The sequence below is a fragment of the Trichomycterus rosablanca genome, chromosome 1, assembly GCF_030014385.1.
Source record: "Trichomycterus rosablanca isolate fTriRos1 chromosome 1, fTriRos1.hap1, whole genome shotgun sequence".
In the NCBI taxonomy this organism is placed as follows: domain Eukaryota; kingdom Metazoa; phylum Chordata; class Actinopteri; order Siluriformes; family Trichomycteridae; genus Trichomycterus; species Trichomycterus rosablanca.
The window spans coordinates 4,477,291-4,492,271 of NC_085988.1; the positions used below are offsets into that span (position 1 = coordinate 4,477,291).

A 14,981-nucleotide genomic window follows, 5' to 3' on the forward strand; every position below is an offset into this window, starting at 1 on the left:
GGTGCCAAAGCATCTTTTAAGGAAGGGCAACATTACAAAGTGGTAAATGCTTTACTGTCCCAACTTTTTTTGGAATGTGTTGCAGGCCTGAAATGCAGGAATGGACATGGATGTTTATTAATAAATTAAATTAAGTTGAGCAGATAAAACATGAAATATCTCAGGTTCATCCTGTCTGACATCAAATAAAAGTCAAAGTAAATGTAAGAAACTCTGTGTTGTTGTTTTGTTTGCATTTTCCACGGCTTTTTCTGATTTGGGGTTGTACATTTTGTGAGAAGGTGGTTTTAATGTTTTGGATGAACAGTTCACGTTTCGGGTTCTACAGCTGCTGCTTGTGAGAGTTTTAGTGCTCACTGAATTCTCCTTGAATGACAGTTGTAATTTCAAGACTAGCTGTCTAATGTGGTATTTATATTATGTTAATATTGGCAACTTGTGATATAAATTTAGTGTTAGGCATTTGTACTTCCTTGAAGAATTGAGAAAGAGGCTAGCCTGGCTTCCTTACTGGCTTTCTTTTGATGTTTACAATCTCTGTGCTGTACTAGACATACATAGTCATCTATACTATAAACACAGCAGCTCTCACTGCAAATGGAACATAAAAATATCAGCAGTAAAAAGTATTTGATGTATTTGGAGTCTGGATTATCGTCCTCCTCTTGCAAGGCGGGTAGTTGATTTTGGCTGATTGAGAGAACTGTCCAAAATCAAGAAATCAAAGAAATCAGCCTTCCCACAAAAATGCTTTACTAGTTCCCCATCCCCGAGAGTGCAACTACAGCTCTGAAAACCTTGGTCAGTCACTATAACAAAAGTCTTTTGGATACCCTAGATCAGCTTGCTCCCCTTAGGATGTGTTGTTACTTATTCGCTGTATGAAATCTACTAGTTGCCAACTATCATGCTTAAAAAGCAGAGCTTGTCTGACTGTGCACACATTTGCTTACAAATATATTATAAGGAGGCAATTATGAAAGCTAAGATAGATTATTACACCACTGTTATAAGTAATGGTTAGGACAATCCTATATGCTGTTGCCTCCTGCTACCAGCTTTTCACTTAATAAATTTTAGTTTTAATGAAAAAATTAAAAACATTTATATGCAGCTTCACTGATTCTCAGTTCCTGAAAACCAGCAAACATTTTCTGCTTTCAGTTGTAGTGGCAACAATGTTTTCCACAATATTAAACAGACCAGACCAGTTTGTGTTAGGAATTAAGAATACCTTTTATTCTTAAGAATGTAATGCCAGAAGGAAGGTTTCAGACCTTATATATATCACCTTCCACAAACTGTTAACACTTGTGTCTTTTATAGTACAGGAACACCTTTCAACATGAAAAACAGTACATACAGTTCGTGGTGTATTCCTTACCCAATCCATACCAAACTACAGTTGTAAACTATTTGTGCCTTCAAGTTAGTATTTTGATGCCCTGTTATGACCTGGTCTAGGGTAAAGGTGGTAACAATGTATGAAGATGTCTCTAAATGTTTTCTGATAAACAAAACAAATGGGACAAGGAGAGTCTTGTGCAATATCATTAAAAAGTGTATATTGATACGTGCAGAATGATATATACAGATGTACAAACAAACAAACAGAGGGGTATTATTTACAGATCTACAGGGTAAGTCAAAAGTCGCAGGACACTTTTATTTCAGGAACGAAAGGGAAAATGACTTATCTAAATACCCCAGCAAGTAATGGGTGAGGGGGCCTAACCTTTAGGCTATGTCCGGAACATGGCCACCATCTTGAAAGCCACCATATTGGATCAAGGGCAAGTTTTTCCAATGGAAAGGTGGTCATGTAGCATATCAAACCAGAATTTTCTCAGAAGCCGATCGCCACAATCAGATTTGCAATATCTCTTGCGGTTCAAAAGTTATCAACACAGAAATTTGCAACAACAACCCGGAACGTTCCCTGTGATGCACAGCTAATGGACGTGTTCAATGTGTCGTCCCTGGTGCTGTACACAGAGCTGAAGGCGCTGGATCCAATCGTTATGAACCCGCATGAGAATCTCTGGAGTAATGCTGTCACAAGCCTCCATGATGCGGTACTGAAGGTGGTGTTTGTTGCGGATTTGTTTGAGATGACCCCAGAGATAAAAGTTGAGTGGTGTGAGGTCAAGTGATCTGGGCGGCCGTTCCACAGGACCATGATGGCTAATCTAATGAGCAGGGAATTGAATATCCAGACACTGATGAACACCTGCTCCATAGTGTGGTGGAGCCCCATCCTGTTAAAAATTACAGGGGAAACTGCCATCATGGTCAGAATGTATGGGAACACTGTTTCCTGTAGCATTGTCAGGTAGCGCTGAGCATTTAGGGTCTGGTCGATGAAAATGGGTCAGATTACACGGGTGCCCCATATTCCACACCACACCATAACCTTCACATCACCTACAACTTTGGTGTCTGCCATCCAGTGAGGGTTTTTGTCACTGCAGTACCTCACGTTCTGGTGGTTGACCCCACCACTGACATAAAACTTGGCCTCGTCACTGAACAGAATGCCCTGTGCGAATGCGGGATCCCGTTGATGTTGGTCTAACGCCCAGGTGCAGAACTCGACACGTTTATCAGGGTCATCCTCTGATAGTTTCTGCTGCAGCTGGATCTCGAAGGGCCACTTATTGGTATGAAGAATCCGTACAAGGGATGACTGGCTGATACCACATTCTGCTGCGAGACGTCGCGTGCTGCGTCGTGGACTTTTCAGAAAGGCGGCCAAAACCATTGTTGAGTTTTCTTCGTCGGTAGCAGTCGTGAGGGATGCACCAGTGCTGTGTGAAATTGGTGGTTATTTCTGGGTGTCGGTTGTTGAAGTCTGCAGGTATAATACGGCAGCTGCGTTCCCCGGACATCAGAATCACCTCAATCCTCTCTTCTTTCATCAATTCCATCTTCAGTTACCTGTAACGAACAACAAAAGTTTTGAACTTTCTGTGTTGATAGCTTTTGAACCACAAGAGATATTGCAAATCTGATTTCTGAGAAAATTTTGGTCTTAATATGCTACATAAAAACTTGCCCTTGATCCAATATGCCGGCTTTCAAGATGGTGGCCATGTTCCGGACATAGCCTAAAAGATAGGCCCCCTCACCCATTACTTGGTGGGGTATTCAGATATGTCATTTTCCCTTTCGTTTCTGAAATAAAAAAGACTTTTGACTCACCCTGTATATAATGTTATATATATATATATTTATGTTTATATTTTTAGTCCAATCTCAGAACAGAGATCAGATTATTCAGTTCCCAGCTGTATCTCCATAAGGAGTGATGACTCTATGAATCCTCATTTAAAGTTTAGAGATGGAGATCCATCATCTGGACCCAGGTAAGAGCTCCTCGCAGTTCAGTGTTTAATGTGTGTGTGTGCATGTGTATGGTGTGTTGTGTAAATTATATATACTGTATATATATATATATATATATATATATATATATATGTTTATATTTTCAGTCCAATCTCAGAACAGAGATCAGATTCTCCAGTACCCAGCTGTATCTCCATGAAAAGTGATGTGTCTTTGAAGGATTCTTCTGTACAGTTTAGAGATCCATCATCTGGACCCAGGTAAGGGCTCCTCACAGTTCAGTGTGTAATGTGTGTAGTTTATGTGTGTATGGTGTGTAGTGTAAATTCTATATATAGTATACTGTGTGTGTGTGTGTGTGTGTGTGTGTTTTTATTTTCAGTCCAATCTCAGTACAGAGATCGGATTCTGCACATTCAATGTACTTTTAATGATAAGCTATGGGTGGGGCGCTACTAAATGATGTCACATTTGCTCCAGTGTGCTCCTGTGTGTCACGCCCCCCTCTCCATGAGCACACACTCAGGCTCCTGCCACGCCTCACTCCTGATTGGCTCCCTGAGCTAATCAGCCCCAGCTGCTCCGAATCAGGGACCATTTAAAAGGAGAGCTGGAAAACAAGCTAGTGGGGATTATTTGGTTTGGACTTTGTTTGGCAGATTGGCAGATTGGCAGATTGGCAGAGTGGCAGATTGGCAGATTGGCAGATTGGCAGATTTCTGTACTTTGGTTTGTTCTTTGCTCCTTGTGCCTTGTCCCATGTGCCCTGCTTCTTGTGCCTTGCTTCTTGCCGTATCATCCGGTCTGTATTGTTTGTTTGTTTTAGTTTGTTTTCTATACCTAGTTTGTGTTAGACTGTTTAGCCTTAGTAAGCCTGTTTATTACTTGTTTAGCTGTGTTTAGTTTAGTTTCGCTTTATTTGTTCTGTCTTGTTAATAAATATTCATTTTGTTTTTTCACATCTCTGCGTGTGTGTCCACCCTCCTTGTTTCAGCCTTGGCCCCAATGTGACAATTAAAGTTGCTCATGTTTCAGAAATCACAGATTTCACGAGTAAAGTGCCACATTTTACAACAATCATTAAATAGCATAAACATACATATATTGAATGATAGAATAAATGGAAACTAAAATACACAGCAGATACTTTAATGGTTGAAAAACTAACTCTCATCTGAGTGTCTTTAGAGTTTATTGAGGTTTTTTTTTTATTAAGAAATAAACTGTACTTTTCTGACAGCACAGAAAAGTTTTTTTACACTAACTTAATTTCCATATGATTTCTAATGATTTCTAGGACCACCTCATACTGGGCCATACTGCGCCTTGAAATTCACAGCAAATTGCATATTTCATGAGCAACAGCAAGGGTTTTTTTCATGATCGCTTTGAGGGGTTTGTGGTCGCTTTCAACTACTGTGTGTTGACCACAGACATGTGTGAACCAAACTAAGTAACATACAGCTCGTTTTTAATCTATGCATAGTTGCTTTAGCTATTCGTGAGAGATTTGGAGGCGTATGCTGTAGGCTTACCCTCTTGTGATTCATCTACCTGGAGTCTCAGCTCTTTCTGTGGATTAAACTATGCTAAAACAGGACCTGATTCTTTTGTTATAAGGTCTTTCATTTGCTTAATTGCTCTGTCATGTTGTGCCTCCCAAGCAAACTCGTTTGGTTCCTTCTAGTGCTGGGCAGAGTGACAGACTTTTGGTACACCCACTTCGATTTCTTGTATGGTATGGATTTTCCAAATACAGCCAAACCGTAGCATAGTTAATACAACAGCTGTAGGCTTCAATAGGCAGCAAATCATATATTATAAAACAGATAGTTCCGGTCCTAAAATCTGATTGGCTGAGCCGCGTTCGAAGCCGTTGTAAAATCCCCGATAAACGCACACCTATGACGACCTCACATCATTCCATATTAATATGCCACTGAATAGAAAAAATTAATGTTATTTTCACCCTCATGTTGCCTAGCAACACTGTTAATCGAACTATTTTGCGTCGCGGAAGAATGCTTTATTGTAAGTTTATACACAATAAATACATTTATGAATTAAACATTGTTGTATTTATTATATTTTATGTTGACCGCCGTTTTATAAAAGCAATAAGCCACTCGAGACCGTGCATTACTCTTATGATTTTAGCACGGGGAAAGAAGTTTTAGGCACTCCGCTTCGCGTCGTGCCAAAAACGTCATCCCCATGCTAAAATCACAGTAATGCACGGCCTCTCGTGGCTTATTGCTTTAATATTGTTTACTGCTAAAAGCACAATGAACTGTTGTGCAGATTAGATACAAATTAGAAACTGGGAATCGTTTGGAGAGCCAACAAAATAAAAAACAAAACAAAAAGAAAAACAAAAAAAAAAGGTGTGTTCATAAACATTCATTGTCTGGGTTTGTATGTGTGTAGCACTGCTGAACTCTTATGTGTTGAATGCAGAACTGTGACCACAACTCTCCTAAGATCAGGGTGAAGTAGTTGCTGTACATGAATAAATAATTAGTATTTTTAATAACACTGAACAAACTGAAGTTTTGATTGGTGAAAGAGGCGTGTTTATTTCCTTCCTTTTTGTACCTGGATGGTCTCTGTCTTGAACCCAGAAGAGATAAAAACAAAAAAACAGATCTTTTTATATTTGTTGAATGTCTTTAAACTTCTGGCTCCACCTGTATGAATCCAACCAATCACACTTTAAATGAACACTTATTTCCTTTGAATAATTAAACGATGCATTTCTTTATTAAAAAAACAAAACTTGTATACATTTGATTTCTTTAATAAGTTTATTGTGAGATTGGTGGTGATCTGCTGGGTCCAAAATATACAGACAACAACCTAAACTATTCATGTGGGGGTGTACAGAGTTCTAGAATATTATTTAACTGTGTGGAACTTTGGATGTTTTATATCAGCACATAAAGCTTCAAACTTTAAATTTCAAAGTCAGGCCTAAAAATAAAACCTACCTATAATCTTGGTGTGTCCACAGTGTCTTGCAGGAGGTGACAGCTAGAATACCAGATGGAATCATCAGAAAGAGGTAAGAACAAACCCAGCAACAGGACATTTACAGTGATGTTAAGTGATTATAAGTTGAAGTTCGATGCTTTCCTGTGTTCTTTTATATTTTAATGAGATTAAAATTTTACCTAAATTTATGTCTATATGTATTGTTCTTGCCACATCACAGGTCTGACTCCACATCAGCTGAAAATGAAGTCCAGAAGAAGCTCAAATTAAATCTAATAAAGAAGTTTCAGTGTGTAAATGAAGTGATCACAAAGCAGGGAAACCCAACACTTCTGAATGAGATCTACACTGAGCTCTATATCACAGAGGGAGAAAGTGGAAAAGTCAATAATAAACATGAGGTGAAGCAGATCGAGGCAGCATCCAAGAGAGCAGCAACAGAGGACACGCCCATCAAATGCAACAACATCTTTAAACATTTCTCAGACCAAGATGAACCCATCAGGACTGTCCTGACTAAGGGTGTCGCCGGCATCGGAAAAACCGTCTCTGTACAGAAGTTCATTCTGGATTGGGCTGAAGGGAAAGAGAATCAGGACATCCACCTCATATTTCCACTTCCTTTCAGAGAGCTGAATTTAATGAAGGACCACAAACTGAGTCTGATGGATCTCCTTCATTTCTATTTTCAGGAGATAAAAGAAACTGACATTTCCAGCTTGCACAAAGTTCTGTTTATTTTTGATGGGTTGGATGAGTGTCGTTTACCTCTAGATCTCCAGAACTCAGTGAGATTGAGTGATGTAAATGAATCAGCATCAGTTCATGAGCTGCTAATGAACCTGATCAAAGGGAATCTGCTTCCTTCTGCTCTGATCTGGATCACCTCCCGCCCAGCAGCAGCTGATCAGATCCGCTCCGAGTGTATCGATCGAGTGACGGAGGTACGAGGATTCACTGATCCACAGAAGGAGGAGTACTTCAGGAAAAGAGTCAGTGATCAGAGTCTGGCCAGTAGAATCATCTCACACCTGAAGTCATTAAGAAGCCTCTACATCATGTGTCACATTCCGGTCTTCTGCTGGATTATAGCCACAGTTCTAGAGAGAATGTTTGGTGAAGCAGAGAGGGGAGAGATCCCCAAAACTATGACTCAAATGTACACCCACTTCATTCAGACCAACATCATCAGAAAAAAGTACATGAAGAATCAGGAGGGAGAAGGAGAAATGATCCTCAAACTGGGAAAACTGGCTTTTGAGCAGCTGATGAAAGGAAACCTGATCTTCTATGAGGAAGACCTGACGCAGTGTGGAATTGATGTTCGAGAAGCCTCAGTGTACTCAGGTGTGTGTACACAGATCTTCAGAGAGGAGTTTGGACTTCACCAAAATAAAGTGTACTGCTTTGTTCATCTGAGCATTCAGGAACATCTCGCAGCTCTATATGTGCACCTGACTTTCATGAACGAAAATAAAATTGTTATACAACAGAATCTGTTCTCAAAAATGTGGATCGTATTGAAAAACCCAATCTCAGATCTACACATGAGTGCTGTAGATCAGGCATTACAGAGTAAGAATGGACATCTGGATCTTTTCCTTCGCTTTCTTCTGGGTCTTTCACTGAAGTACAATCAGAATCTCTTACAAGCCTTAGTGACACAAACAGGAAGTGACTCTCACAGCAAACAGAAAACTGTTCGGTACATTAAGAAGAAGATCAGTGAGAATCCCTTTACAGAGAAATCCATCAATCTGTTCCACTGTCTGAATGAACTGGATGATCATTCACTAGTTCAGGAGATCCAACAATACCTGAAATCTGGAAAACTAAACCAAACCAAACTCTCTGATTCTCAGTGGTCAGCTCTGGTCTTCAGGTTACTGACATCAGTAGAGGAGCTGGATGTGTTTAACCTGAGTGATTATACCAACAAGTACAGCTCATTAGATGAGGGTCTACTGAAACTGATGCCGGTGGTTGCAGCATCCAGAGCAGCTCGGTGAGTAATGCTAAAGATTCCTGTTATACTGGATTTGTGAGGTTATAGTGTTTATATACTTTTTATTATTATTATAACGAACTGAAAGCAGAATCTCTGATTTAGAATTTGGATTCATTTTAACAAATGGATTGGCATTCACAATCACAACTGGACAGGCCATTTTGTTAAAAATTTAATGAGAATAAAATACAACCCCAAATCAGAAAAAGTTGGGACAGTATGGAAAATGCAAATAAAATATAAACACAGTGTCTCTTACATTTACTTTGAGTTTTATTTGATGTCAGACAGGATGAACCTGATATGTTTCATGTTTTATCTGCTCAAATTAATTTCATTTATTAATACACATCCATTCCTGCATTTCAGGCCTGCAACACATCCCAAAAAAAGTTGGGACAGGGAGAATTTAGCGCCAGTAGCGAGGTGTAAAAAACTAAATAACAGTGCAGAATATCATTAAACCATTCATGGAATCAGGAAGAATTTCAGTGTGTAAAGGCCAAGGGTGCAAGCTTAACTTGAACGTTCGTGATCTTCCATCCCTCAGATGGTGCCGCATCAAAAACCACCACTCAACAATAGCTGATATAACCAAAAGGGTGAGGGATTAGTTTATCAAACCTTTATCAAGCTCTACAATACAGAGTTACTGCACAAATGATACTTAAAACTTTACTGTGCAAAAAAGAAGCCTTATGTTAACCATGTCCAGAAGCGGCATCGACTTCTCTGTGTTCGGAGGCATCTGGGAAGGACCATCACAGGAAATTTTGCAGGAAGAATGAGACAAAAAAGCTAAAATGCTAAATCACTTGGTGTCCTCGGTGCCAAAACATCTTTTAAGTTGTGAAAAGGAACGGCAACATTACAAAGTGGTAAATGCTTTACTGTCCCAACTTTTTTTGGAATGTGTTGCAGGCCTGAAATGCAGAAATGGACATGGATGTTTATTAATAAATGAAATTAAGCACAGCAGATAAAACATGAAATATCTCAGGTTCATCCTGTCTGACATCAAATAAAAGTCAAAGTAAATGTAAGAAACTCTGTGTTGTTGTTTTATTATCCTTTTCCATGGCTGTTTTCTGATTTGGGGTTGTACATTTTGTGAGAAGGTGGTTTTAATGTTTTGGATGAACAGTTCACGTTTCGGGTTCTACAGCTGCTGCTTGTGAGAGTTTTAGTGCTCACTGAATTCTCCTTGAATGACAGTTGCGGTTTCAAGACTAGCTGGCAAATGTGGTATTTATATTATGTTAATATGTTAATATTGGCAACTTGTGATATAAATTTAGTGTTAGGCATTTGTACTTCCTTGAAGAATTGAGAAAGAGGCTAGCCTGGCTTCCTTACTGGCTTTCTTTTGATGTTTACAATCTCTGTGCTGTACTGGACATACATAGTCATCTATACTATAAACACAGCAGCTCTCACTGCAAATGGAACATAAAAATATCAGCAGTAAAAAGTATTTGATGTATTTGGAGTCTGGATTATCGTCCTCCTCTTGCAAGGCAGGTAGTTGATTTTGGCTGATTGAGAGAACTGTCCAAAATCAAGAAATCAAAGAAATCCGCCTTCCCACAAAAATGCTTTACTAGTTCCCCATCCCCGAGAGTGCAACTACACCTCTGAAAACCTTGGTCAGTCATTTACATTTACAGCATTTAGCAGACGCTTTTATCCAAAGCGACTTACACAATGAGCTGAACACGATGAGCAATTGAGGGTTAAGGGCCTTGCTCAGGGACCCAACAGTGGCAACTTGGTGGTGGCGGGGCTTGAACCGGCAACCTTCTGCTTACTAGTCCATACCTTAACCACTGAGCTATCACTGCCCCTATAAGTCACTATAAGAAAAGTCTTTTGGATACCCTAGATCAGCTTGCTCCCCTTAGGATGTGTTGTTACTTATTCGCTGTATGAAATCTACTAGTTGCCAACTATCATGCTTAAAAAGCAGAACTTGTCTGACTGTGCACACACTTGCTTACAAATATATTATAAGGAGGCAATTGTGAAAGCTAAGACAGACTATTACACCACTGTTATAAGTAATGGTCAGGACAATCCTATATACTGTTGCCTCCTGCTACCAGCTTTTCACTTAATACATTTTAAAGGTGAAGCTTGGGCAGTAGTTTCTTCTGTGGCACCTCAGGATAGAATGCTGGTGGTGCTGACACCATGGCTTCTCCTGTATCTGCATTTTTGTCATAGTTTTCAACATTAATATAACACTTATGTGTGTATATATAATCTCAATTTTAACATGTAATTGTTTTTCCACAAACTTTCACCTTACATTTACTTTTACCCATTGTACTGCTTAAGTTCACCTGGACAGATAATTTTTATTTTTGTATGTGAAATATTTAAAACAAAGACAATTACAACACAAACAATACCTTACTTCCCCCTCTTACTTTAACAAACACAGACCCACATTACCACATACAACACACAAAACACAAATTCAATAAATTCTTCAATGCAGTAACCAATCCCCAATTTATATATATATATATATACAGTGTATCACAAAAGTGAGTACACCCCTCACATTTCTGCAGATATTTAAGTATATCTTTTCATGGGACAACACTGACAAAATGACACTTTGACACAATGAAAAGTAGTCTGTGTGCAGCTTATATAACAGTGTAAATTTATTCTTCCCTCAAAATAACTCAATATACAGCCATTAATGTCAAAACCACCGGCAACAAAAGTGAGTACACCCCTTAGTGAAAGTTCCTGAAGTGTCAATATTTTGTGTAGCCACCATTATTTCCCAGAACTGCCTTAACTCTCCTGGGCATGGAGTTTACCAGAGCTTCACAGGTTGCCACTGGAATGCTTTTCCACTCCTCCATGACGACATCACGGAGCTGGCGGATATTCGAGACTTTGCGCTCCTCCACCTTCCGCTTGAGGATGCCCCAAAGATGTTCTATTGAGTTTAGGTCTGGAGACATGCTTGGCCAGTCCATCACCTTTACCCTCAGCCTCTTCAATAAAGCAGTGGTCGTCTTAGAGGCGTGTTTGGGGTCATTATCATGCTGGAACACTGCCCTGCGACCCAGTTTCCGGAGGGAGGGGATCATGCTCTGCTTCAGTATTTCACAGTACATATTGGAGTTCATGTGTCCCTCAATGAAATGTAACTCCCCAACACCTGCTGCACTCATGCAGCCCCAGACCATGGCTTTCCCACCACCATGCTTGACTGTAGGCATGACACACTTATCTTTGTACACCTCACCTGATTGCCGCCACACATGCTTGAGACCGTCTGAACCAAACAAATTGATATTGGTCTCATCAGACCATAGGACATGGTTCCAGTAATCCATGTCCTTTGTTGACATGTCTTCAGCAAACTGTTTGCGGGCTTTCTTGTGTAGAGACTTCAGAAGAGGCTTTCTTCTGGGGTGACAGCCATGCAGACCAATTTGATGTAGTGTGCGGCGTATGGTCTGAGCACTGACAGGCTGACCCCACACCTTTTCAATCTCTGCAGCAATGCTGACAGCACTCCTGCGCCTATCTTTCAAAGACAGCAGTTGGATGTGACGCTGAGCACGTGCACTCAGCTTCTTTGGACGACCAACGCGAGGTCTGTTCTGAGTGGACCCTGCTCTTTTAAAACGCTGGATGATCTTGGCCACTGTGCTGCAGCTCAGTTTCAGGGTGTTGGCAATCTTCTTGTAGCCTTGGCCATCTTCATGTAGCGCAACAATTCGTCTTTTAAGATCCTCAGAGAATTATTTGCCATGAGGTGCCATGTTGGAACTTTCAGTGACCAGTATGAGAGAGTGTGAGAGCTGTACTACTAAATTGAACACACCTGCTCCCTATGCACACCTGAGACCTAGTAACACTAACAAATCACATGACATTTTGGAGGGAAAATGACAAGCAGTGCTCAATTTGGACATTTAGGGGTGTAGTCTCTTAGGGGTGTACTCACTTTTGTTGCCGGTGGTTTAGACATTAATGGCTGTATATTGAGTTATTTTGAGGGAAGAATAAATTTACACTGTTATATAAGCTGCACACAGACTACTTTTCATTGTGTCAAAGTGTCATTTTGTCAGTGTTGTCCCATGAAAAGATATACTTAAATATCTGCAGAAATGTGAGGGGTGTACTCACTTTTGTGATACACTGTATATATATATATATATATATATATAGTTGTTTTTGTGTTGTTTATTAGTCGGATGCGACTTGTCCTCTCCTTCTGAGAGGCTAGTGCACCACTCGCAACATTTACAAACACGTCTGCTTGTACCAGGTTTCTCACGCTAAAACCTTGGTTAAAAACCTCGAAGGGCCCCCTTTCTTGAATAAACAAAAAAAACTCTCGTTTATTCTACCGATCTACACCTTTCTGAGTAAATCCAACTTATACCTCTCTGTGAGATGATAAATGATAATGATGTGAGGAGATAAATTAAAAAAAAAGTTGGTTGGATTGGATTGAAGAATTTATTGGCACAATCGTGGGTTCCTCCAGCAGTCTCTCTGAACAAGAATCCAGATCAGTTGCAATGGCTATCTCTTATACTACTCTGGTCACATGATATTGGGTGTTGGTCTTTGAAGCCCCTATTTTGTCTTTGAAGTCACCACCCTGTTAACAATTATCCCCATTTGCTTTACATGTTATTTCTTAACAACAGTTGCTTATCTCTGTGGTCTAAACTCCCAGTCTCCACTCCAGCACAGTATAACAAAGGATTCAAGACACAAAACAGCATTAGCATAAAATCTAATTTCTTCCATAACAGGTTACACAGGATGATAATGTGCAGTAATGAAGATATAATGAGGAGGCAAAAACTTTTTCACAGCCCAATAATACATGAAAATGTACTAAATAAAGAATTTAGTTTATTTCAATTCTTACTGTCTCTCAGACTAATTATACTGTGATCTACTTATCAGTCCAACCTCAGTACAGAGATCAGATTCTCCAATACTCAGCTGTATCTTCATGAGAAGTTATAGATCTATAAATCCTCCTCTACAGTTTAATATATATATATATATATATATATATATATATATATATATATATATATATACAGGGGTTGGACAAAATAACTGAAACACCTGTCATTTTAGTGTGGTAGGTTTCATGGCTAAATTGGACCAGTCTGGTGGCCAATCTTCATTAATTGCACATTGCACCAGTAAGAGCAGAGTGTGAAGGTTCAATTAGCAGGGTAAGAGCACAGTTTTGCTCAAAATATTGCAATGCACACAACATTATGGGTGACATACCAGAGTTCAAAAGAGGACAAATTGTTGGTGCACGTCTTGCTGGCGCATCTGTGACCAAGACAGCAAGTCTTTGTGATGTATCAAGAGCCACGGTATCCAGGGTAATGTCAGCATACCACCAAGAAGGACAAACCACATCCAACAGGATTAACTGTGGACGCAAGAGGAAGCTGTCTGAAAGGGATGTTCGGGTGCTAACCCGGATTGTATCCAAAAAACATAAAACCACGGCTGCCCAAATCACGGCAGAATTAAATGTGCACCTCAACTCTCCTGTTTCCACCAGAACTGTCCGTCGGGAGCTCCACAGGGTCAATATACACGGCCGGGCTGCTATAGCCAAACCTTTGGTCACTCGTGCCGATGCCAAACGTCGGTTTCAATGGTGCAAGGAGCGCAAATCTTGGGCTGTGGACAATGTGAAACATGTATTGTTCTCTGATGAGTCCACCTTTACTGTTTTCCCCACATCCGGGAGAGTTACGGTGTGGAGAAGCCCCAAAGAAGCGTACCACCCAGACTGTTGCATGCCCAGAGTGAAGCATGGGGGTGGATCAGTGATGGTTTGGGCTGCCATATCATGGCATTCCCTTGGTTCAATACTTGTGCTAGATGGGCGCGTCACTGCCAAGGACTACCGAACCATTCTGGAGGACCATGTGCATCCAATGGCGGTGCCGTGTATCAGGATGACAATGCACCAATACACACAGCAAGACTGGTGAAAGATTGGTTTGATGAACATGAAAGTGAAGTTGAACATCTCCCATGGCCTGCACAGTCACCAGATCTAAATATTATTGAGCCACTTTGGGGTGTTTTGGAGAAGCGAGTCAGGAAACGTTTTCCTCCACCAGCATCACGTAGTGACCTGGCCACTATCCTGCAAGAAGAATGGCTTAAAATCCCTCTGACCACTGTGCAGGACTTGTATATGTCATTTCCAAGACGAATTGACGCTGTATTGGCCGCAAAAGGAGGCCCTACACCATACTAATAAATTATTGTGGTCTAACACCAGGTGTTTCAGTTATTTTGTCCAACCCCTGTATATATATATATATATAGATATACTGTATATACACTGTGTTCCAAATTATTATGCAAAAAGTGTTTAGGAGTGATAAGGTAAGAATTTTTTTGTTTGTCAGTTAAACTCATTGATGGTGATGTGTGTCAGGGCTCTTTATATCACTGAAAGCAATTGCAGACACCTGTGCTAATTAGTTTGGCAGGTGTGTCCAATTAAAGGCAAGACTACTTAAGAAGGCTGTCCCACATTATTAAGCAGCCTACATTTTCAGCCAAAATGGGAAAGAAAAAGGATGTGTCGGCTGCTGAG

At 40.1% G+C, this 14,981-nt stretch overlaps 1 protein-coding gene and 1 pseudogene across 1 annotated transcript in view; one reads left to right on the forward strand and one right to left on the reverse strand.

The window, feature by feature from the left end:
- The window catches only part of LOC134316941 (zinc finger protein 850-like), a 1,214,164-nt pseudogene that overhangs the window by 946,460 nt on the left and 252,723 nt on the right, over window positions 1-14,981 (reverse strand).
- Window positions 3,341-14,981, forward strand: part of LOC134318088 (NLR family CARD domain-containing protein 3-like) — a 62,326-nt gene continuing 50,685 nt past the window's right edge. The window contains exons 1-4 of the mRNA XM_062998841.1: window positions 3,341-3,365; window positions 4,340-4,352; window positions 6,356-6,406; window positions 6,557-8,341. Of these exons, the coding sequence (XP_062854911.1) occupies window positions 3,341-3,365; window positions 4,340-4,352; window positions 6,356-6,406; window positions 6,557-8,341 (1,874 nt within the window). The remainder of the gene's footprint in view (window positions 3,366-4,339; window positions 4,353-6,355; window positions 6,407-6,556; window positions 8,342-14,981) is intronic.